Source organism: Sinohyriopsis cumingii, chromosome 9, assembly GCF_028554795.1.
Source record: "Sinohyriopsis cumingii isolate HCF-2022 chromosome 9, ASM2855479v2, whole genome shotgun sequence".
Classification (NCBI taxonomy): Eukaryota; Metazoa; Mollusca; class Bivalvia; order Unionida; family Unionidae; genus Sinohyriopsis; species Sinohyriopsis cumingii.
The window spans coordinates 116,040,154-116,066,935 of NC_142969.1; the positions used below are offsets into that span (position 1 = coordinate 116,040,154).

The 26,782-nt window shown below is 36.0% G+C and overlaps 1 protein-coding gene across 2 annotated transcripts in view; it reads left to right on the forward strand.

Moving 5' to 3' along the window:
• Positions 1-26,782, forward strand: part of LOC149792518 (bridge-like lipid transfer protein family member 3B) — a 129,813-nt gene that overhangs the window by 49,825 nt on the left and 53,206 nt on the right. The window contains exons 9-11 of one of the 2 annotated variants that reach the window (XM_089971139.1): positions 1,214-1,309; positions 2,141-2,164; positions 14,279-14,785. In XM_089971139.1, the coding sequence (XP_089827265.1) occupies positions 1,214-1,309; positions 2,141-2,164; positions 14,279-14,785 (627 nt within the window). The remainder of the gene's footprint in view (positions 1-1,213; positions 1,310-2,140; positions 2,165-14,278; positions 14,786-26,782) is intronic. The other variant, XM_089971140.1, reaches the window with a different exon arrangement.

The following is a 26,782-nucleotide window of genomic DNA, read 5'->3' on the forward strand; positions in this document are numbered from 1 at the left end:
TACATTAGCTCAAAAACGTTATTGAAACACTCTTTGGTTAATAAGTTCTAGAGGCAACCGTGACTGAGGCATAACCTATTCACATTTGCTTCTTGTAAGTAACTAACTTCGGATTTGTATGAATCCATTGACAGTCAACATGTAACTCATGGCAACTAATCCTGTTTACATTCCCACTGGAAAAAATGGACTAATGAGTTAACCTTTTTTAAATCATAAAATCATTTAATAAATGATAGCATTTATTATAAGACCAATAACATAATATTTGTAGTAGAGGGTGTAGGGGTATTGCTAGTGATATGCCTTTTGCCTGCCTGTAAGTAACTGTGTTTTTCTTTCTGAGCATAACTTTCAAATTTTTTTATTTAAAAAGCCACCTAATAAAATTTTACCAAATTTGATTAAATGCATCCGGGGTTGATAGCCTTTCATATATGTAGACTTAATGCCACTCTGCCAATAAAATACTACCAATATTACTAAACACAATTCATCAGTTTCAATGTTTTTATCTATTCAGCCATCCATTCTCCACATTTTCATTTCCAGAAAGAAAGCACCAAAACCATGTTAAGAAATTTTGCACACATAATGTAGATGTGCCTTTTTCTATTGATTTTCTTCCATCGCAGCATTTTTTTAAAATTTTGTCAGCTTCTTTGATCCACCCATCCATAATGCACACTTCTTTTTCTAAGGCAAAACTCAAAAGATGTCTCATTTAAATTTGGTGCACATAATTGACTGTTTTTAAATTTATTATTTATCCACTATTCACTTGGAAGATTTAGCTATTGATGTGTACATCTGTCTTTATGTATGTTCATAAGTATTTTGCATATCACGTTTTTTATTATTGCCATGGAGATAAAGTGCATATAATCAATATATAAATTGGATGGTGTACCATAGGATACTAGTATAAAACCTTAATGCTGGACTGTAGGGCAATTTCACTAGCATCCTTTTGGTCACAGGGGGCTATATCATTTTCAAGTACTTAATAAAGTAGAACATGGAGTGAAAATTTCTCAAAGATAAGGTGATGTTATGTTGGTATTTTAAAGGATACTAATATGAACATGGAATAAGTTTTATTTTAGGTTTAGAAGAGATTACTTCATCAGGGCTTTTACAAAAGTAAGGACATGGTAGGCCAATTTCATGGTTCACAATGCATTTAAGACATGTTTAATTAATTATCTGTCAGACTCCAGTCCAAAGCACAACCAGAAGATAGATGGCGGTGCCATGCAGGTCACATTATGCAAACTCACCCTGGACTTCTACCCCTTCCACCCTGCAGGTAAGTCTGGTCAGGCTTGAGTCAAGGTCATTTAAATACAGAGTTCACTTTATCATTATGCAAAATTTACATTTTCTCTGCTCATATTTATAAGGAGTTCAATAATTTACATGATTCTGTTGTGACTTGCAATGGAAATGTATGGTTACATGGTTTCCTTTGCATGGACAAGAATGAATAAGTTTCAGTAAGGACAGATAAATTACATCTTAGACTTCCCACAGGGCTTAGCTGTAACAATGACAAATCAGATTTTAAATACATATTTAAAGAGGTCACTTTGCTCAGATCCCTTGGATTTCATAAAGCTGAACAGATTACAGAATTTTAAAGGTCCAATGATTGGTAAGAAAAAGTATCAGTCCATTTTCACATGTGATGGTTGGTTAATTGGTTTTTAATAGCACTTTAAACACATTATTGACTATACGATGCCAAGGAAATAAAGGCTAAATGCCTTTTCCAATGAGACAGCCAACAAATACCAGCCAGAGTGGGTATCAAACCCATGATCTTTGGATTCGGAGTTTGATACTCTGCCAACTGAGCTACTGGAGCTTTCCTGTTACATTATCTACAGTGACTAGGTCACATTCACGTTTGCACAGTTATTTTATCTGGTTATATCTTGACATTTAATGGGAAGTATTAGCTAACAGTAACTGCCATAAATTGCATCGAATTTAATTATGCTAGTGTACATAAGTTTTAGCTTGGATATGTAGCCAGCAAATATTACTTCCAAGATATTGTTTCAAAAGCTTAGTATGTGTATAGCTTATTAAAATAAGTTTACAGCTCTCATATCAGAAGTTTTATCTGACTTTCCAGATATTGATTTGATTCAGACATGCGGTAAGTTCCAAGTACAACAGGCCTTTGCATGAGTCTTACTTCAGTATACAGTATACAAATGCACCCTCTTTCTCCCATTTGTAAAATGATTAGAGAACTTCTTGGAGGCAGCAGTCTGTGCTTCTTGCTTTACTATTTACATAGTGACTGGTTTGATTAAGCAGTTTAAATTCCACACTGTGAATCATGTTAAATTGAGTCTTATATATATATATATATATATAACTTGTATTAAAAGCAGAGCTGTCTGTGTCTGAAGTAAGATCATAACCATCTTTACTCTGTGTTTTCGGACAGAAGTAAAATTGATTTTAATGGCCCTAACCATAGGAACAAAGAAAATAATTCCCAACAGTTCACAGCAAAACTGTTGAAAAATTCAGAGATTGAATGGGAGTGGGGCAACATGAAGCTCAGTTTTTGTTTCTGGAGTTAGCTGATTAATGTTTGCAATTTAAATGTGACAAAATCAGATTTTTTTTAAGTCTATATTTCAGTTGATTTTGACATCTTTAGTATAACTCCTGTTGTCTCCAAATGAGAAAATACCTACATTGAAACATTTTTGTCCCTGCAGTCTTCAGATGAGAAAATACCTACATTAAAACAAGTTTGTCCCAGTCAGTGAAGTCTTGAGTTCAGCTGTCAGTACATGTGCATAATCATCTTACTTTGTACAAGTTTCAACTCTTTCAGTTTTTGGTAGATTGAAACCTTCATGTAAGACATATTGCTTGCTTTATTCAAATTTCCTCTGTAATAAACCTTGTTAATCTGGCAAGCTATGAAGTGCATTTCATTGCCACTTTGATACTGCTTAAATAGTTAGCCATTTTCTTTCAGTTACCCAGCATGCATTTTCATACATATTGATCAGTTAGTCAACTTACAATTTCATGCATACTGAAGTGTTATTCAGCATGCATTTTCATGCATACTGAAGTGTTATTCAGCATGCATTTTCATACAGACTTAAGAATTATCCACCATACATATGAAACAGTTGGCCAACATGCATTTTCTACAGATTTAACAATTAGCTAATGTGCATTTTCTTACTGGTTAAACAATTAGCCCCCATGCATTTTCATACAGACAGAACAGTTAGCCACAATGCATATGGATTGTAATGAACCTTTAATAAAGCAACTTGCATTGTCAACATGCAGTACGAGTATTATTACAAGCACAAAGTTAATGCTGTCTGAGTCAAACTTCATGCTGTCTGAATGAGTTGGATGGTATTGAAAATTACCCTTAAAATACGGACTTAGGCATACAAGCACAAACTACAGAAAAATTATCCTTACCGAAAATTCTGGATAATTGGTTCATTTGGCTCTGGGTTTCATCTTAGAATTTGTGAAATTAGTCAGGGAACCAGACTAACTTTACAGCAGCACCACATATGCTTTAAACTACACCTATTTGTTCATGCGAGGCATCTGCATGGTCAATCTATTGATTATAGGATTTTTAAAATTGGTGTCCAGAAGGTGATACATGTCTAAGACGAAAGGGAAAATAAGCTTTTGAAAAGTGTTAATAATCAACACAGTAATAAAAAGGAGTATTCAGATTCTTGTGAATAAAAGCTGGAAAGGACACAATTACATTTATTGGATATCATGTGCCAATTTGAGTATGTCTCGTGGCGGGAGATATGATTGCCGTCGTCATGTGAAATGGAAAGGAATGTCCAAGAATTATGTCAAGTTGAGAGATAGCAACAAGCCATTGAGCTACATATGGTTTGGAACTAAACTAGAGATTGTGCAACTGTACTAGTGATAAATAAAGTCTACGCATACTTTACAAACTTTTCAGTTGAACATAACGTTTGTCGTTGATGCGTCAACCTTTTAATTACATTTTCCAGCTTTACAATAGCAGTTATTGATATTTTGTTACACCTTACTGAAAACTTGTCAAACTTACAGAAAAAAAATCAACTGCCTTACTGAGACGGACTCTTCAGGGTTGTCGGGTCTGGTTTATCATCAGGGTCTGCCCCTCTCTCTCTCTCTCTCTCTCTCTCTCTCTCTCTCTCCATTGTAAAAGAAGAAATAATTGAATTGTAAAAGAAGAAATAACTTTTATGATGAACATATAAGAGTAACATCACTTATGCGAAAAGAGAACAGTATATTCAATTGATTGATTTCGATTTCAAAACTTATAAATGTCAGGTGGATGTAAATTTTGCAAATTTAATGGTCGACTAAACTGATATAGTTTTTTCTTAGATTAAATCATGACGTCTGTTAGATAATTTTATGACAGCTTTATCAATGTGTTTATTCATCTTAGCCAATGTTATAAATAGGAATCTATAGATTTTAAAATGGAACTTCTTACCACAACTGATACAATTTCTCTTTTATCATCTTGATTGATTTTAACTTTAAAATAATAAAATTTTAAGAAATAAAACTTAAGAAATCATTATTTTCTGACTTTTTTTGCAGAAGATGCATGTGTAAAAATAATGGATGATAAGTATCATCAGAGTTTTGGTTTTCAAACGCTTGGCACTGTATTAAATCAGATTAGATTTCTGTTTCATCATGCATGCTTTATCTGGTGTCATTTAGTGTGTTTGAACTTGGGACCAAGAATACATTTGTCAACCACAACCATACAAAACTTGGTGCATAATAAACTTGTTCAAAGAAAAAATGTAGGGTGTCCGAAGACTTGTGGTAAAGATGGTACATGGGATTGTAATAATACTGGTTTTGTGTTCACACAATTACAAAATCATATTTCGTTTGATATTAACTAGTTAGACAATGAAATTGCTACTTAGTACACAAGCTTTTAGGGCTTATAATCTATGTCACATCAGATTTTCTGTGTTATTTTTAATAAAGGCTTCTTAACACTTAATTAGTTTTAATAACTTCATTGTTTAGAGTGCCTTATGATTGACAAGGCTTCTTGGCAGTTATTGTACCTTTGCCATTTTGCAATTGCTGGAGACATGATATTTATGGTATCCATCCTTCCATGACATTTTTTCCCTGCTCACTGACTACAATAAATTTGAAACGAAAGGATGGAACCTGGTATATCTATCTATATATATATATATATATATATATATATATATATATATATATATATATATATATATATATATATATATGATTGAAAGGTGCATCACATACCATATTGGGAGGTCCTATTTTCAAGGCAGGCTGAGCATCTTCAGTTTAAGGTTAGACTTTCCTTTCTGTCCAATAGCATTAGAGCAACTTGCGTTTAAATGATGAGACTTGATATCCTTGCTTGTTATTATGAGAAAGGGCAGTGCATACCTCATGGGTAGCTGTTTTATCTTCATGGTCAAGAATACAGTTTAAGATTTAAAGTTTTCCATCAACGATTTTTCCCACTGTCTTAATTCGGAGCTCTCTGGAACTCGGGATGATGTATCATTTACCACATTAGGGGTTAGGGTATCTTTATGGTCATTGTCACAGTATTTTATTTTAAAAAATGTCCATAACACTTTTCTTTCACTTTAAAACGTTATGGGCTGCAGGTCATGTCTTCATGGTCAAGGTAACATGTCAGTTTATAGCTGACCTGGCTGTAAGACGAAGTGTACTTAATGGTGTAGCCCAGATTCCAGTGAGATTCATCTTTTGTCCATTGGCATTGTTATATTTATACTTCTCAGAAAGCACTGAGCCAGTTTCATTCAGCTTGGTAAGAATGTTTCTCAGGACATGGTCTACTAAAATTGTGTTCAGGCTTGAGCCCATTGTAATTTTGTGATTCTTTTGAATGTCTTAGCCAGTTTTTATCTGACTTGATAGAAAGGTTTCTTTCGCATTTGTTCTTTGAAAACTTTGTCTGCATCTCCCTTATCAATGGTATCAATGGTGTGGCTTCCATAGCCAGAAGTTACAAAATCTGTATTTGACATATTCTCTGAGGACTGCTCCAGTGGCCTAATGGTTAGAGCATCTGCCTTGGAAGCAGGAGGTAATGGGCTCATACCCCGGCTGAGTCATACCATAGACTTACAATAATGGTACTAACAGCTGCCTCGCTAGGCGCTCAGGATTAAGAGTTAGTGTTAGAGCTGGTCAGCCTGGTGTCAGGATACTGTGACTGGGTGGGACATCAGGCTACATTTCTGCGGCATGATGCCCCAGTGCTATACATCGCTATAAACAGCCACACTGCAGACATCATAGCGGTATGACTGAAAAATTGTTAAAGCTACGTTACAAATTCCTAATGACACACACGATACATATTCTGTGATAGGGTAGAACTAATTTCAGTCAAACTTGTAGGAATGTTTCTTAGCACATGCTTTATAAAAATTATATCTGTGGTGGCTTTCCTATGCACATTGTGATATCCATAGTAACTGTATGATAAATCTATATTTAAATTGGGTAGAATTGTTTGTTTGAACATGATTTATCAAAATTGTATCCACTTTGGCTCCTTTGTTAATGGTACTGCTTCTGTATTAGCCATATGTAAAGTCAATTTGGAACTTCTCTCAAACAGCCAGGCCAGTTTAGATGAAACTTGGTTGGAGTGTTTGTTAATACATGTTCTATTAAAATTGTTACAGGGATGGCTGCTTAGCAATAGGTTTGCTCCCTTTGCAGCTATAAGGAAACCTATGCTCAACTTTTGAGCCAGTTCTGATCAAACCTGGGTGTGGTGTTTCCTAGGGCATGCTCATCATTGTGGATTTCTTAGCAGCTGTATTACATGCCATTATCCGATGTCTTCCTTAGAATGTTAGAATAGTAAAGCCAGTTGATGGAATAATCAACATTTTTGTGCTTTATAAAAATTACTTTATGGTAGCCTCCTTATCAGCAGGATAGATTCCATAGAATCCACATGGAACACCTATTTTTAACTTGTGCAGAAACGTTAAACAATTTTGATCAGATTTTTGTAGGAATGTTTTTAAGATGTGCTCTGTCAAAATTTCTTATTGGGTATCTCTCCTAGCATAATTGTGGCTTCCATAGTAACCAGTTGAAAAATATATTTTTAGCTTTTATAGATAGTGTTTTTTTTTCTCAGTCAAACTTTGTAGCGATTTTGTTAGGACATACTCTTGAATAAAGTATCTTGGAGGCCTCTTATGTAGCAGTGTCAGGTTTCCATTGTAACCACATGGAAAACATGTCTCCAACAAAGCTGGGATTGTTTTGACCAAACTGGCTAGGAACTTTTCTTAGGACATTCTTTATTGAAATTGTGTATGTTGTGGCCTACCTAGAAGTGTTGCAGTTTCCATAAAAATATAGAAAACCTATTTTTAGCTTCTTCAGAATGGCCTTGCTAGTGTCAAACATTGTTGAATTGTTTCTTAGGATATACTCTTTGAAAATTACACCCATCATTGCTTCCCAAGTAGTGTTGTGGTTTCCATTGCTTGCATACAAAAAACCTATTTTTAGCTTCAGTTCGTCAGAATGAGCTTGAAAAATTTGATCAAACTTGGTATGATTGTTTCTTTGGATAAGCTGTATTAAAATTATGTACGACACTGCTTCCAAATTTGATGAAACTTAGCATGAGTGTTTCTTAGAACCTGTTCTATCAAAGATCTATCTAGGTTACCTCCCCTGCCAGTGGTATGGCTTATTTGGCAGTGGTGGAAAATCTATATGTGATTTGTATCTCCCATCAAATATGGCTATTGTTATAATCTTTCCAAAATTACTGTATTACACCAAATCTGACAGGTAAAGTCATAAAATGAACACCTTTCACATTGATACAAAAAAATGCCATTAGCCGTAAAAAGAAATCTTTTAAGTCGTGTTTTAAATCTGATGTTGGTGTCTTTCAACCCAAGGCACCTGCCTTAAAGCTAAATTTGCCTTTTAGACCATTGTATGTCAGGTTGTAGGTATCAGGCCCACCTGGGCCTCTTGTTTAGGATTTACAGTAATTATTTTTTTTCTATGGTCCATTGCTTATATATGTACACACAATGTGTTTCATAGTACAGTCACACCCTGTTACTCAAGGTCACGGAAAGGGAATGTGTAACTCCATGATTGCTCTTGTCTGGGCTGCATCTTTTGAACCATTAAGATATTTTCATGGATATTTTATTCAAATATACTTGCAAGCTGCCTGTCTCCAGATCAAGGTCATGGCAAGAGAAAATTTAATGTCATTACTTTTTTACATGCCAGAACTGCAACTTTTGAAAAACAAAATATAATTTCATCATACTTTACTAAAATATACCTCATAGCTAAACACGCGCTGCATACGACAGTTATGCCCTCAACCTCAAAGGGCGAGATCACTTTTTGACTTGTATCCTCATCTCAGCTGAAACTTTTTTGAGCATAGAAAATATTGAATATGATTTTAGCATGATATAACTGAAAGTGTGTCAAACCTTTCAGCAGTGCCTTCTGCCTCAGAGATGATTAATGGAGTGTGTCATGCATCGCATTACTCCCTTTTACATCATGGTGACAGTAATGCCATCTACCTCAGAGTTGACAATGTAGTGTGTCACACATCACAGTAATGCCTTCTACCACAGAGGTGACTGATAGTGTGTGTCACGCATCACAGTAATGCCTTCTACCTCAAGAGTTGACAAATGGAGTGTGTCACTCATCACAGTAATGCCTTCTACCTCAGGAGTTGGGGGCCCAGAGTGGCCAAGTGGTCTAAAGCGCTCTCCGTTATGGATCACTGCCATCTCACCTCTGTCTGCGCCGGTTCAAGTCTCAGATTCAGCCAATGTGAGTATGTGAGAAAGCTTGCCAGTAGCTTCTCGTGGGTCGATGGTTCTTTCCAGGGTTTTCCCAGGTTCTTCCTCCACCATTAATACTGGCCACCTTGCATGGCCTATCATGTGCTGAAAAATGGCATTAAACCCTACAACAACAACAACAACAACAACCACCTCGGAGTTGACAAATAGTGTGTCACTCATCACAGTAATGCCTTCTACCTCAGTTGACAAAGAGTGTATCACTCATCACAGTAATGCCTTCTACCTCAGTTGACAAAGAGTGTATCACTCATCACAGTAATGCCTTCTACCTCAGAGTTGACAAAGAGTGTAGCACTCATCACAGTAATGCATTCTACCTCAGAGTTGACTAATAGTGTCTCACTCCACAGTAATGCATTCTACCTCAGGTGACTAATGGAGTCTGTCACATCACAGCAATGCATTCTACCTCAAAGACGACTAATGTAGGCAACCTGTACAACCTGGAATGCATCCTGTAATTATGTCCAGCTGAAGACATCCTGGACTCTTTGCAGTTGAGTGCAGTTTATTTTACAAATTTGACTTGTATTTTAAGGATTTAACCAATTTTGCTTTTATTCTTGTTTTGAACACCTGAACTTACTTAGCACTGTGCTGATGATACATAAATTTTCCATATAGCTATGCATCAAGGTGATCAAGGAGGAATTTTAAGCACATGAATTTTTCATTTTCCAAGTTCAGATGTTAAATTATCTTATGGGAAATGCCATAAGATAGCCTTACCATGTGCCATTTGCAATACTATTCATACCTGTATAGGAAATGCCATGAGATAGGCTTATGATGTGCCATTTGCAATGCTATTCATACCTGTATGGTAATGACATAAGACAGGCTTACCATGTGCCATTTGCAATACTATTTGTACCTGTATGGGAATTGCCATGAGATAGGCTTATGATGTGCCATTTGCAAAGCTATTCATATCTGTATGGTAACGACATAAGACAGGCTTACCATGTGCCATTTGCAAAGCTGTTTATGCCTGTATGGAAATTGCCATGAGACAGGCTTACCATGTGCCATTTGCAATACTATTCGTACCTGTATGGTAATGACATAAGACAGGCTTATGATGTGCCATTTGCAATGCTGTTCATACCTGTATGGGAAATGCCATAAGACAGGCTTACCATGTACCGTTTGCACTGCTGTTCATACCTGTATGGGATTGCCATAAGACAGGCTTACCATGTACCGTTTGCAATGATGTTGTTCATCCATGAATCTTCCCTGCTACTTATTCATGATTGGAATTAATTTTATAAAACTTTACTCAAATATGCAGTATTGCTACAAAGTTTGTGTTTTACCACAACTATGTGAATGGCTTATGGTTTAAGGCCACAGCAAAGTGAAATTTGATTATTTTTTTAAAAACCAGTTTAGTGCAATTTTTTGTCCACTCTGCAGCATTGTAACAAAAAAACTAGATATGATGCATCTTAAGAAAACTGTACTAAAATATACCATATCCGTCTGCCAACCTCAAAGGTCAAGGTCACAGCAGGTCAGCTATGACTGCAATAACATCAGGATGAGTGTGTTTTAAACCATGTGTGCTGCTCAGGCTAAAACATGGCTTACTACTTCTTGAGAATCAGGCTTAGGCAATCTTGTGAATATTCTTTCTTGTTTTGTTACTTAAAGCTGCATTCCATATTTATATCGGTGTGATATTAGATTCAAGCTACTTTTTTCACCATTAAGTGGTGATCCAAAGCTGTTTTTATTGGCATCATTTCCAGCTCCGGCCACCAAACTGTTAGAATGTAGACTAATCGAGAGTGGAATTTGTCCTGGACACATGCTGAGAGATTTACTGTAATTACAAATTTATTATCATGGCTTGTTTCATAAGAACAAAATTATATTTATTGATCTAATTTAACTTGTTACCAACAGCTTATAAGTGTGGAGTCATGCTGAAGGATGTGACTAGGTGGTCTTTTCAGCTTTCATGTCCATTTGTCTCAAACTTCTGTGTACACATTTTTTATGTATGTCTTTTCCTATTATTTTAAAGGAGGTCCTGGCAAAAATGGGTCTGTTGTTTGAAGAATTTCACAATTTTCTTTGCTAAAATACTTCTTTTGTTGGAGTGGGAATTTTTTAAAGCCTATATTCCTTTATCACGTATTTAGATAAGTTTAATGGCATATATATATATTTCTTAATCATATTCATAGAATAATATATTTGAACACATATACTGGCATGTACTTGTCTAGATGGACTATGATTGAATTATTTTTATGTTATGTCTTGCAGATATTTAGGGTTAGTTATTTCAGAAAGTCAGGGCCTGCACAACATTGCTGACCTTTGATCTGTATCACTTTGCTATGAAGAAAAAATTTAACATTTTTGTTGTTGTTATTATCATTATGTATTTATTGATCTGTCACAACTGGTTGCATATGCAGGAGGAACAATCACAATAACTCACTCTAATAATAGTAATCATTGTTGGTGAATTGGTGCCATGGCTAACACAGTATTGCAGTCTCATGCTTATTGGTGGTGATTTGGTGCCATGGCTAACACAACACTACAATTCCATGCTTATTGGTGGTGATTTTGTGCCATGGCTAACACAGCACTAAAACCCCATGCATAGTGTTGGTGAATTGGTGCCATGGCTAACACAGCACTACAATCTCATGCATATTGTTGGTGAATTAGTGGTATGGCTAACACAGTACTAGTCTCATGCTTATTGGTAGTGATTTGGTGCCATGGCTAACACAGCACTACAGTCCCATGCATATTGTTGGTGAATTAGTGGTGTGGCTAACACAGCACTACAATCCCATGCATATTGTTGGTGAATTAGTGGTATGGCTAACACAGCACTACAATCACATGCATATTGTTGGTGAATTAGTGGTATGGCTAACACAGCACTACAATCACATGCATATTGTTGGTGAATTAGTGGTATGGCTAACACAGTACTACAGTCACATGCTTATTGGTGGTGATTTGGTGCCATGGCTAACACAGCACTACAATCCCATGCATATTGTTGGTGCATTGTTGCCATGGCTAACACAGCACTACAATCCCATGCATATTGTTGGTGAATTAGTGGTATGGCTAACACAGTACTAGTCTCATGCTTATTGGTAGTGATTTGGTGCCATGGCTAACACAGCACTACAGTCCCATGCATATTGTTGGTGAATTAGTGGTATGGCTAACACAGCACTACAGTCACATGCTTATTGGTGGTGATTTGGTGCCATGGGTAACACAGCACTACAATCCCATACATATTGTTGGTGATTTGGTGCCATGGCTAACACAGCACTACAGTCTCATGCTTATTGGTGGTGATTTGGTGCCATGGCTAACACAGCACTAAAATCCCATGCATATTGTTGTTGAATTAATGGTATGGCTAACACAGTACTACAGTCTCATGCTTAGTGGTAGTGATTTGGTGCCATGGCTAACACAATACTGCAGTCTCATGCTTATTGGTGGTGATTTGGTGCCATGGCTAACACAGCACTACAGTCCCATGCATATTGTTGGTGAATTAGTGGTATGGCTAACACAGCACTACAATCACATGCATATTGTTGGTGAATTAATGGTATGGCTAACACAGTACTACAGTCACATGCTTATTGGTGGTGATTTGGTGCCATGGCTAACACAGCACTAAAATCCCATGCATATTGTTGGTGAATTAGTGGTATGGCTAACGCAGTACTAGTCTCTTGCTTAATGGTAGTGATTTGGTGCCATGGCTAACACAGCACTACAATCCATGCATATTGTTGGTGCATTGTTGCCATGGCTAACACAGTACTACAATCCCATGCTTATTGGTGGTGATTTGGTGCCATGGCTAACACAGTACTACAGTCCCATGCATAGTGTTGGTGAATAGGTGCCATGGCTAACACAGCACTACAGTCCCATGCATATTGTTGGTGAATTAGTGGTATGGCTAACACAGTACTACAGTCTCATGCTTATTGGTAGTGATTTGGTGCCATGGCTAACACAGCACTACAGTCCCATGCATATTGTTGGTGAATTAGTGGTATGGCTAACACAGTCCCATGCAGAGTGTCAGTGAAGTAATTGTATGGTTAACCCATGGTTAACCCTGCACTACAGTCCCATGCCTTTTGCTGATGAATTTGTGCTATGGCTAACCCAGCCCTACAGTCTCATGCTCCTTGTGACAGGTTAACAAGATGTATATAATGTTTTGCATAGATATAATTTGAGAAGAAAACTTTGTTTGGATTTTTTATTGGAATTACAAAGTGCTCATGAATCTATACTGAAGCAACATTTTGGAATTATTGGGAGTTCATTCAAAGTAGCTTTGGACAGTACCATTGTGATACATCAGGACTGTTGGCAATTCAACACATTTAGGGATACTGGTATATCAGCACATTCAAGACCTTGAATTCATTAGTAACACTCAATTTGTTTGGATAATAATAGATCCTTTTAGGATTATTTTGGATTTAGGTCTTCATAATTTTTTATTTTAAAACTTAGAGAATTAATTTTCTTTGAAGTTTTACAAAACTTGTTGGTTTTACTTCTTTCTGTTGCTTAGTTTAAGACCATAGTGTCATAACAATACTAAATACTGTGTGTTGTTTTCTTTCTCTTATGCTATTTAGCATTGTATTGGAGTTTTTATGAATCCTATATGTTTTTTTCACATTCTGTTATTAATGGTTTTTGTTGTTGTAGTTGTTGTTGCAGAGTTTAACACCATTTTTCAGCACAAGATAGGCTATACATGGCGGCCAGTATATATGGTGGAGGAAGAACTTGGGAAAACCCTGGAAAGAACCACCTACCCACAAGAAGCTACTGGCAAGGTTTCTCACATACCCACATTGACCAAATCCAAGACTTGAACCAACGCAGACAGGGGTGAGATGGCAGCGATCTATAGCGGTGAGCGCTTTAGACCAATCGGCCACTTGGGGCTCCAATGGTTTGTGTCTTTACTAAGAATAAGTTTTAGATGAAAGAGAATATTAAGTGTTTCCAACCATACCACACAAGGGTGACCATTGCTTAAGAAGCTAATTTTGTGTCAGAAAGGTATTACATGTATGAAATATTTATTTTTTAATTTATGTTGTCATGACATATGAGGTAAAACATGTATGCATCACAATTTAGGAACTTGTCAGCAAGTGCCTCAACAGGTAAAGACATGCCTAAATGACTGGCACCTACAATGGAAGTAGTTTCTGAAGATACAGTCTAGATCTAACATTTGTTACATGATCAATAAGTATTTTCTCTGTTATTTTCTACAGGTGGAGAACGAAAACAGTGGTATCGGTACTTGGACAACCAGGGTTCTAGGAACCACTGGGTACAGCAGCTATTTAAATCCTTTGGCGAGAATGCTAGACGTGTGAGAAATGCCTGTGGGTTAAGTTCTCCTTCACAGTCACCTGATCATTCAACCTCACAGAAATTCCCTACACATGCTCCAGGTTCTTTTTCCCCTCAAAATCTCAACAACCCACAGCCCCCATCCAGGCCTGCTGCAAGTCCATCTGTGCCACCCCGACCATTAGCAACAGCACACCAGTCTGGATCCAAGAACCAGAGTAATGTTTCCAAGCTGCTTGAGAGCTGTGCAGTCATTCGTGTGGAAGAATTCACCATCTACAGGATTTCCACTGCAGATAACAAGCGGAATGCACCCAAGAAGTTTCTTTGTTCTGATAAGAAGCAGCTGCATCTTCCAGCAGACATGTCTGTCATCCATATTGAATACACAGACTACTTTTTCACAGAGGGTATAGATTCCCCAGGTAAGTTCCCTTGCTTATGAATTAGGTCAGTTGTTATGCCTCTGGTTTTAAACTAAGTAACAGAAGAAAGGTAAACCAAGTTCAGTAAAATTCTGTATGTATGTATGCTTATGTATGACAAATAATTCTTATGTCTTTCCATCCACCATCTTTCTATCCATCTGACACCTTATGTCCATCCAGCATCTGGTTGTACATGCTCTGTCCATCCATCGAGCATATGTCTGTCCACTTGGCATATGTCCAGCTGGCATCTGTACCTCAATATAGCATCCATCTGTCCATTTGGCATCTGTCTGTCCAGCAGCATCTGTCCATCCAGCATCAGTCCGTCCATCCAGCATCTGTCTATCCAGCCAGCATCCGCTATATATATTTCCATCTGACATGTTTCTTCATCCAGTATCTGTCTGTCTTTGTAGTATCTGTCCATTTGGCATTTGTCCATCCAGCATCTCTCTATCCAGTAAGCATCTGTAAGTCTCTCCAGCATCTATCTGTCCATCTGGCATCTGTCTGTACATTCAGCATCTGTCTGTCCATCAGCATCTCTATCCAGTAAGCATCTGTAAGTCTCTCCAGTGTCTGTTTGTCCATTCAGCATCTGTCTGTCCATTTAGCATCTCTCTATCCAGTCAGCATTTGTATGTATCTCCAGCATCTGTCCATCCAGCATCTGTCTGTCTATTCAGCATCTATCTTGGCACATTTTCAGATGCCAAAATTCATTATCTTTGTCAATGTCTCAAAACTTTGGGACAAATAAAATAATTCCCAACAGAGTAAAATATGTTTCTTTAAAAATATTTGCCCAATCGTAGTACAGGCACACCATGCCAATAAAGCAAGCATCTCATTTCAAGCAGTAACTGCCAATCTCTATATTCAGGGGGAGATTATTTTTATCTGACATCTTTCTTAAGCATGCAAATGACATTTTAGCATGATTGCAGTGATTTGTTGGGGCTTAGAAGGCGTGGATTTGCAAGGTAGTAGATACATTATTATATTATGCTCCAAGTATATAACTGAAGAAACACTTTTTACCTTTGAAAAATTGATTTTTGTAACATACTTTGGTACATTAGAGTTTCTGAAGAATATCTAGATGGCTTCACTGTTCAGCACTTAAAAGAATAAAATGAGAGAAAAAATTGAATATTTTGAATCCTACCAATTTGTCTTGGCCAGTAAAGTATCAGCCCCCGCAAGGGACTTTTGTTCATGGTAGAGTTTTTTTCTGATGTTGCTGTTGAGTTTGCTTTTTACTGGTATAAAACTTCAATGTCATAAACACTTGTTATGATTAAAATTTGTTATGCCCTTGCCATATCTACTGGGGGGGGGTGCATTATAATGTTACCAATGTCCATTTATAGATTCCATTCTTGCCACGTTCCATCACATCCCATTCATCATGAATTTCATTCAACTCTTGATAATCTGATTTGTTACAAGACTTTATACTGGGGCCATGTTTGATTTTCAGTATTTTCTGCCAATTTTTCAGCAAGTATGGTCCCATTTTTAAGTTAAACTTTTGCACTTTAGTTTGTACCAAATAATTTTTTAAGGATTTTATGAAGTGAAACTTTGGTACAAAGTTTTAAATTAAGAAAACCTAGGTCTGATTTATTTTTCAGTTTTCAGACAACTGTTTCTTTTTGACTAAGAACTTTACGTTTAAGTTCCACTCATTAATTTTAAAGGATATCATAAATTGAAAATAAAATTTTGTATCAGGCTTTACCGCTCCAGTGGCCTAGTGGTTAGAGCGTCCACCTTAGATGCTGAAGATCGCAGGTTCGAACCCCGGCCGAGTCATACCAAAGACTTACAAAAATGGTACTAACAGCTGCCTCGCTTGGCACTCAGCATTAAGAGGTTAGTGTTAGGACTAGTTGGCCTGGTGTCAGGATAATGTGACTGGGTGGGACATCATGCTACATGTCTGCGGCATGATGCCCCATTGCTAGACATCACTATAAACTGTCACACTGCAGACATCATAGCGATGTGACTGAATTTTTTTTAAAGCTACGTTAAAAATCTAAATCACACAAAATCACTGTATCAGGTTTTACATTAATAAGACTTCGGTTTGATTTTCAGTGTTTACTGGCAAACTTTTATGCAGTTATGGATCCTATTTCATGTACATCATTGCCCTTCAGTTTCCACTTAGTAAGGTTTTCAGGAATTTAAACAAATTTGTTTTGAGGGTTTACTGTGGAAAGACTTTGGTAAGATTTAATTTGAAATTATTTTAAGCAAAATAGTTCAGATTTATGGCCTCTGTTTGACATACTGTGTTGCCCTTTTGGTGCCATGTTGCCATATTGGCACAGGCATCCATGTTTTATGGGCATATTTCTAGTTGTTTCCTTATTAATGATGTTGACCGCTCTAGTGTCCTAAGTGGTTAGATCATCTGCCTCAGATGCAGGAGGTTGTGGGTTCAAACCCCAGCAAAGTCATACTAAAGAGGTACAAAAATGGTACTAGGAACTGCCTCACCTGGTGCTCAACATTAAGAGGTTACCGTTAGTAGGACTGGTCATTCTGGTGTCAAGAAAATATAACTGGGTGGGACACGATGCCACATGTCTGCTGTATGATGCCCCAGTGCTAAACAACACAATAAACTCCCATACTGCGGACATCATCAGGATATGACTCAGATTGTTAAAGCTGTGTTTAAAGCATAATTAAAAAAAACACAAGCACACACATTAATGTTGTTCATACAGAAATGTATTATGCATTGATGTCTTTCTTGAGTAACAATGTTTTTTCAGAAGACTTCAACTCTTCCTATATCTCTTATGGGTACTTGTTATCATGTGACTATATTGTTATTTAGGTTCATAAACCTATATCATATTTTGTACTTACTACACTAGTAACACTTGATAATGACTTCATGCAAAGGGACAGCATAATGTCTGAGACATCCAAATGTACTTAAAACATCAGTTTCACTGTAGTTTTATTGACAGGCTATTGTGTTTCTATTTGAGGTAAATAAAATCTTACATTTGTGTTTTAAATGAAATTATAAAAACTTGCCCAAATATTTCGATCTATCCTCACAAAAGGCTTGCATTGAAGTTACTCATTTTGCATGATAAATCTGCATACACAATCATATTATATATATGTATAAATATATATATATGTATAAATATATATATATATATATATATATATATATATATATATATATATATATATATATATATATATATATATATATATATATATATATATATATATATATATATATTGAAAAGCAGACTAACTCATTAACCCATGGAGATTTTTGTCATTTTTGCCTGAATCGCAAGTAGGAAACAGATTTTGGGGGCTGCTTCTGAATACATCCAAATAAATCGGCTTGCACGAGATTTTAGATTAGTCTACGGCCTAGTTGTGTTAGAAATATTGTTTTTCATTGACTATTTCGCTTGCGCATGTGCAAAAGATAAATGTTGGAGTTGTTTTTATTTTTTTATTTTTTTTGCTTATTGGGCCCATCATTTTTTGTGTCCTGGCCCCTTTTTCAGACCTACCAACTCTTATGATTTTGCCATAAGTCTTACGAAAATAACACAAAAATTATGGACTTACAAAATGATAGCAAAAAGTACAGAAATATGATTGGTTTTTTCTTCTTCTGTTCCGGATATTTTTGTACTGGTTCATTCCAGATCTGGATTTTCATTTTAGACTCCGTGTTCGGACTCTGTGTTTCATCTTAGAATGAGGGGATTTTGGTAGGGAACCAGACTAACTATAGAGTGGTACCTCAGATGCTTTAAACCTCCTTTTTTTGTTTGTGAGAAGCACGCATCTGATCTAGAGTTGGTTTTTCGTTTTGTCAACCGGTCATCTGAAAACATCTTCCAAACGACAATGCATCAAAAGTGGAGAGGACAACCAGCCTCATAAAAAGCTTAAACAGTGGTTGCAAAAGTATAAAACAGATGACTCAGATACTTGGTCATGCCTAGAAAAAAGTAAAAAAGGTGTCCATTACATTTATTGCATGTTATGTCGTGTTGACTTGAACATTTCCCGTGGTGGGCAAGATTATTGTCACTGCCATGTGATTTCCAAAAAAAATTCAGAATATGTGGCAATGAAACCAAGTTGTAAGTTGCTGACCTCTATGCAGACCTGCCAACTCTTATGATTTTGCCAAAGTCTTACAAAAGTTACCCTTAAAATACAGACTTAAGGCATATTAGCAAAAACTACGGAAAATGACCGTTGCCGAAAAATCTGGATAATTGGTTCATCCATGTTTTATTTGGATCCAGGTTTCATCTTAGAATTAGTCAGGGAACCAAACTAACTTAGCACCCCAAATGCTTTAAACTGCACCTATTTTTTTTATGCAAAGTGTTTGCATGATCAAACTGTTGATTATATAAAAAAGTTTAATGACATCCAGAAAGCAATGCATGTTTAAGACAAAGGGAAAATAAGGTTCTAGAAAAGTGTTAATAATCAACACAGAAGAATTAAAAGAAGTATTCAGATTCTTGTGAATAAAAGCTGGAAAGGATACAATTACATTTATTGGACATCGCCTGCCAATTTGAGTATGTCTCATGGCGGGAGATATGATTGCTGTCGTCATGTGAAATGGAAAAGAATTTCCAAGAATTATGTCAAGTTGAGAGATAGCAACAAGCCATTGAGCTGCATAGGGTTTGGAACTAGAATTTGTGCAACTGTACTAGTTGTAAATAAAGTCTACGCGTACTTTACAAACATTTCAGTTGAACATATAGTTTATCATTGATTCGTCAAACTTTTAATTACGTTTTCCAGCTTTACAATAGCAGTTATTGATATTTTCTTACACCTTACTGAAAACTGGTCAATCTTATGGAAAAAAATCAACTGCGACGGAGTTGTCAGGGTTGGCAGGTCTGCTCTATGGGATTTGGATCTGTAGTGCCAGAAACTGAATTGGAGGTCATTAGGTCCAATGTATTTTTTACAAATCCAATGTATTTTTTACAAACATTTTGGTTAAGCATAATGTAGCAGTTGCTGCATCTGACCATGCTTCTAAACTATTCAAGAACGTGTTTCCCAAATCATCAGTAGAAATAGTTATCAGTGTGGCAGAAAAACTACTGCTATTGTATTACACCAGTGCAAGTCATTACAGGAAGGCATTGTTAACAATATTTCATCCCAACCTTTCAGTATAGCAACGTATGGTAGCAATGATTCTGAGAAGCGGTACCCAGTTGTTGTTAGATATTTTGATAACTGAAGCACTTTTGTCAGTTCCAACATGTGATGGAGCCTCTACTGGGGAAAATATTTTCACATTATTGGATGATGATTTGAAAGTTGTTGTTGTTGTTGTGGGGTTTAATGCCATTTTTCAGCACACGATAGGCTATACATGGTGGCCAGTATTAATGGTGGAGGAAGAACCCGGGAAAACCCCGGAAAGAACCACCGACCCACGAGAAGCTACTGGCAAGCTTTCTCATACCCACATTGGCTGAATCTTAAACTCGAACCACCACAGACAGAGGTGAGATGGCAGTGATCCATAATGAAGAGCGCTTTAGACCATACGGCCACTCGGGGCCCCATGATTTGAAAGAGAGAAACATAAGTTAGAATAACTGTATTGCCTTTGAATCAGATAATGCTTCAGTGATGACAGGTTGCAAAATGAAGGTGTATTTGGACATATAACTAAGGTGAATCCCTCAGTGTATCTGAGTGGATGTTCATGCCATTTGATACATTTAGCAGATAAAAAGGGGGCTGATATGCTGCCTATTAGTTTTCATGACTTATTAGTGGACTTATCATATTATTTGGATATAAGTGTGAATAGACAAATGGAACTGAAAGATCTTCAGACTCTTTGTGGGAAAGAACAGAGAAAAATAGTGGACTGGTTTAATGAATTACAAGAAGACAAGAAGTCTTTGTTTATATAACAGAATATAATTTTGAAGGTCTTTTGTCAAAATTTAAATCAACCCTTTAGAAAATGTTTTTTAAATGATGGATTTTTAACCAGATCTTCTTAAGGAGATTAGGGTGTTTGATAAATCTTGCTTGGGATTTTATTGGCACAGATAAATTCAGGGTTAAACTCTATCTTTGTTGTTAGACAAGATTCTAATTATTTGCATTTGTTTGTTTTTTTTATACTGTAATCAGAAATGTTTACTTTCTATGAGGTGCATAAATATATATTGCTATAGAATTCTTTATAATTAAAGGTTTGAAAGGAAGCAAAACTAATGTATGTTCATTATGTTGTTCACACTTAGCAACATAATGCAGGTCAGCAAAATAGAGTTTTTATTTTGTCTTATAAAATGACTTTACATGCCAATGTATAGGAACATAATCAAACTTGTTTTGTGTGGTACATTTTGTGGTTTTCTACATGATCATCTTTTGTGGCTTAGATGTTGCTTTTGACATCACCCATATATACAGCATGTATATTGCTTTTGACCTTACCCATATATACAGCATGTATATTGCTTTTGACATCACCCATATATACAGCATGTATATTGCTTTTGACATCACCCAAATATACAGCATGTATATTGCTTTTGACATCACCCATATATACAGCATGTATATTGCTTTTGACATCACCCATATATACAGCATGTATATTGCTTTTGACATCACCCAAATATACAGCATGTATATTGCTTTTGACATCACCCAAATATACAGCATGTATATTGCTTTTGACATCACCCAAATATACAGCATGTATATTGCTTTTGACATCACCCATATATACAGCATGTATATTGCTTTTGACATCACCCAAATATACAGCATGTATATTGCTTTTGACATCACCCAAATATACAGCATGTATATTGCTTTTGACATCACCCAAATATACAGCATGTATATTGCTTTTGACCTCACCCATATATACAGCATGTATATTGCTTTTGACATCACCCATATATACAGCATGTATATTGCTTAAGGAAATTCCATTTTGAAAATATACTTTCCATTGCTGAATATTTGAATGTTTTTGCTTCAAATTCAAACACTTTTCAAAGACTACTGGAAAAGAAATTATAAATTTATTACTATATGGTATCTACTAGTCCTTTCTGACTGAGTCATATTTTAGCAGGGAATTTTTGCAGTGTTTTTAAACCTTTGTAAAAGGTTATTAACTTATTAACCACTAGCGCCCCGTTTACAGGAGGTAGTACCCTATTTCCAAGCTCTGTAGCATCAAGGTCATTTTAGATACACTAAAGTGGGTGGTATTACAGAAAAGTAGACAGATGTAGCTCTACAATGGTACTAAATAATCTGGACTTTCTACTCAAATTACAAAATACAGAGGAAAAATATATTGTTTGAGAGTTGATGATTTTACAACCAAAATTTGATTGTGGTCGGAATCTGATTTTGTGTCCAGATTTTATACTTTTTGGCCTCAGCTGTAAGTTAGACTGGTCTGAACTGCACACAGACAAGAGAACCTTTGCTTAAAGTGGGATAAGATGGGTTTTGGTGTAAAAAGCAGATCTGCCAACTCTAAAGAGACATTCTCAGTAAGTCAATCAAACTTTTTCAGCAAGTTGGACCAATTTTCAGTAACGTGTAAAAACTATTAAGTACTGGCAACAAGTAATTTTTAATAACCGTTACAGTTTATATCAATGTTTTAACTTTCAATTTATAGCTACTGATGGGACTGGTACATGGTACTTTTGCACTTTCTATGAAACTTCTGGGAAAACTCCATTTTGAAGCATTCTCCCCCCTTCACTTTCATGACTAGTATTGCTTCCAAGGTATCAACTGACATAGCTGACCTGGATTTTGAGTGGTTTTTTGCAACACCCTCTCACAACCTGCATTTGAATGAGGAACAATAAGTACATTTTTCATGATGCTGGACAACAATTTGTATTTGAACTGGCCATTTCATCCTTGAGCTTACTAATAAGGTCCCATAGCTTGTCAACTTGTTTAGTGTTTAAGATCTCAGGATTCAATTCATCTACTTGGTAATTCAAAAACTCTGCGGGGCCCCAAGTGACCGAGTGGTCTAAAGCGCTTTCCGTTACGGATCACTGCCATCTCACCTCTGTCTACGTGGGTTCGAGTCTCAGATTCAGCCAATGTGGGTATGTGAGAAAGCTTGCCAGTAGCTTCTTGTGGGTCGGTGGTTCTTTCTGGGGTTTTCCTGGGTTCTTCCTCCACCATTAATACTGACCGCCATGTATAGCCTATTGTGTGCTAAAAAATAGCGGTAAACCCTACAACATCAACAACAACAACAACAAAAACTCTGCTTCCAAGTTGTCTCACTAGTTGGCTTCTTTGGGTTCCATTCACATAAATATTGATGGGAAATCACGCTGCTAAAATCACTCATCATCCTTTTTAACATGTCAGCAACTGCACTGTGTTTCAGAAGTTCATTATTTGTTTATATAACAATGTAATCACAAACAGCTGTGTAATAGTCCCTTACATCTTTATAGAATTGACAACAGTGTAATGACAAACAGCTGCATAATAGTCCCTTACATCTTTACAGAATTGACAACAATGTAATGACAAACAACCACATAATAGTCCCTTACATCTTTATAGAATTGACAACAACGTAATCACAAACAGCCACGTAATAGTCCCTTACATCTTTATAGAATTGACAACAATGTAATCACAAACAGCTGTGTAATAGTCCCTTACATCTTTATAGAATTGGCAACAATGTAATCACAAACAGTTGTGTAATAGTCCCTTACATTTTATAGAATTGACAACAATGTAATCACAAACAGTTGTGTAATAGTCCCTTACATCTTTATAGAAATGACAACAAGGTAATCACAAAAGCTGTGTAATAGTCCCTTACATCTTTATAGAATTGACAACAATGTAATCACAAACAGCTGTGTAATAGTCCCTTACATCTTTATAGAATTGACAACAATATAATCACAAACAGCTGCCTAATAGTCCCTTACATCTTTATAGAATGGACAACAATGTAATCACAAACAGTTGTGTAATAGTCCCTTACATCTTTATAGAATTGACAACAATGTAATCACAAACAGCTGTGTAATAGTCCCTTACATCTTTATAGAATTGACAACAATGTAATCACAAACAGTTATGTAATAGTCTCTTACATCTTTATAGAACTGACAACAATGTAATCACAAACAGTTGTCTAATAGTCCCTTACATCTTTATAGAATTGACAACAGTGTAATCACAAACAGCTGTGTAATTAGTCCTTTACATCTTTATAGAATTGACAACAATGTAATCACAAACAGCTGTGTAATAGTCCCTTACATCTTTATAGAATTGACAACAATGTAATCACAAACAGTTGTGTAATAGTCCCTTACATCTTTATAGAATTGACAACAATGTAATCACAAACAGCTGTGTAATAGTCCCTTACATCTTTATAGAATTGACAACAATATAATCACAAACAGTTGTGTAATAGTCCCTTACATCTTTATAGAATTGACAACAATGTAATCACAAACAGTTGTGTAATAGTCCCTTACATCTTTATAGAATTGACAACAATGTAATGACAAACAACCACATAATAGTCCCATACATCTTTATAGAATTGACAACAATGTAATGACAAACAGTTGTGTAATAGTCCCTTACATCTTTATAGAATTGACAACAATGTAATGACAAACAACCACATAATAGTCCCATACATCTTTATAGAATTGACAACAATGTAATGACAAACAGCTGTGTAATAGTCCTTTACATCTTTATAGAATTGACAAAGGCTACTTTTATACAACTTTCAGCCAAGTATTTTCTAGTTTCGGAACCTACTATAAGTTTATCATCTGACTTTTGTTCCTTACAGTCATGATAATCCATATCAGTAAGATCCTTGGCTTGTGAAATTTCTGTAGCCTTTACAAATCTGATAAGCAATTGCTTTAATAATTCAAGCATGTTTTCTCTAAGTTTGTGGATCATAGGATCCTCCTGTTGAATGATTAAGTTGTACTTGTTAAATAATGGAATTATGTGGTCTAGTTATAAGCAATACATCTTACTTCCTGGTTTCTTTACCAAAATATATTTGTAAGGGTTCCCACTGTTCTACAGTTTCTTTATACCTTCACCAAGTGACACCCACATGGTTCCCACTCTTTTCTAAAGATAAATTTCCAGGGTTTTTCGGGGATGAAATTAATGTTTTCAAGGTTCACATATGACCATTACAAGACTCTACAAAACATAAGGGTGATAATTGACTGTACAGAGTTACGCACACATGGAAACACCCAGTTCCATACAGCACAAATCTTAGATATACAGTGATTACAAATCACATATGACATGGAAAGGGCTAATTGGAATTAGTCCAGCAGGGGCTGTAACATTTGTATCAGATTTGTGGGCAGGGAGTGCAAGTGAAAATCAAATTACTAAAGACAGTGCCCTGGTTGACATGTGTGAACCTGGAGATGCCATTATGGCAGACAAAGGATTCCTTATTTCAGACATCACAACCCCAAAAGGTGTCCATCTCATCATCCCTCCATTTAAACAAAAGAAAAAACAGTTCTCCAAAAGAGAAGTGCAACAAACACGAACAATTGCAAATCTTCATATCCATGTTGAGAGACGGATAAAAAAAATAATATTCTTAAAACTGTTATGCCTATAAATATGTCACAACAAGTTACATAACAAAGATATGGAAGATATGTACACGATTAACAAATTTACAGCCACCACATTGCAAAGCAAATTAGTATTGTAATACTTTAATTTAGATGCATTACAGCAGCCAGTTATGGCCATATGCATGACATTACTTTCAAAATGTTTGTGGCAATAATTTTGACTTTTAAAAACACATGCCTGTGTAACAACACATATTAAAAACTCATTTAGTAAACATGTTAACTGCAGTTTTAATAAAGAAAACATTAAACTCTTCAGTCCATATTGTTGTGTAACCTTTTATTCTAGTTTCATTGAGTCGATAAATTACTTGAAATATCACCATACGTCATTAATTTGACAATTACTTTATTTCTCTTTCTCGTCATCACTGACCGACTGGTAGAGAGAAACACCTCGAAGCACACATGTTGTGTACATTTCAGGAATAATTCCTTTCAAGTAGAAAGAATTTAGTTTTTCTACCATAATATTCCAGAATTCTAAATTGAATGGAATGTGTTGAGTTGATGGCGGTTGATTCAAAGTCCAGACCACAAAATCACACCAGTCCTTGCCCGTAATGGCCATTTGTCCTTGCATTCGAAAATAATATTCATGCTTCCTTTTTAAGATAGCACTGCCATGGAGGTCTAATGTGCAAAAGATATCTAAATCTTGAGCACATTCACTTGGAGATTTAAATTTCCATCTGTCGGATACTGGACACTTTATTTCCAGTAACCCTGAGGAATCTTTACAACAAGGATCATGAACAACTCCATGTGGACTTGCACCCTAATGAGGAAAAAGTGTGTTAACATAAAGCTCACATGGTGCCACTTGAAGATCTGGATGAGATTGTGTCATGATATTTATATAAGTTCTCCGGGCTACAGGTTCATGATCCCTACCCGATTGGACATACTTGTTATCAAATTATGTTCAGCCCATGATAACTTTTACTAAATTGACTGGTCGAGTAGTTTCTTTACGCATTACCACTTGGCCAAACTTTGAACTTGTCATTCTTCCTTTGTGGTATTCCGTCCACCTATTGGTAGTATGCTGACCTCTTGTTCCAAGTTCTATTTTGACACATTGTTCTTTAACGTGATTATGGAAAGAATTGTCGCGCTTTCAGAAGATAAATCTGTTTTATCAGAAATCCTGAAGTCGTTGAGAGCTGGTATGCTGTCTTCTTCTTCCTTGATCTTCTCAAAATTGGTTAACCATCCAGCTTTGGAGTTCAGCTTTAAATGCTGT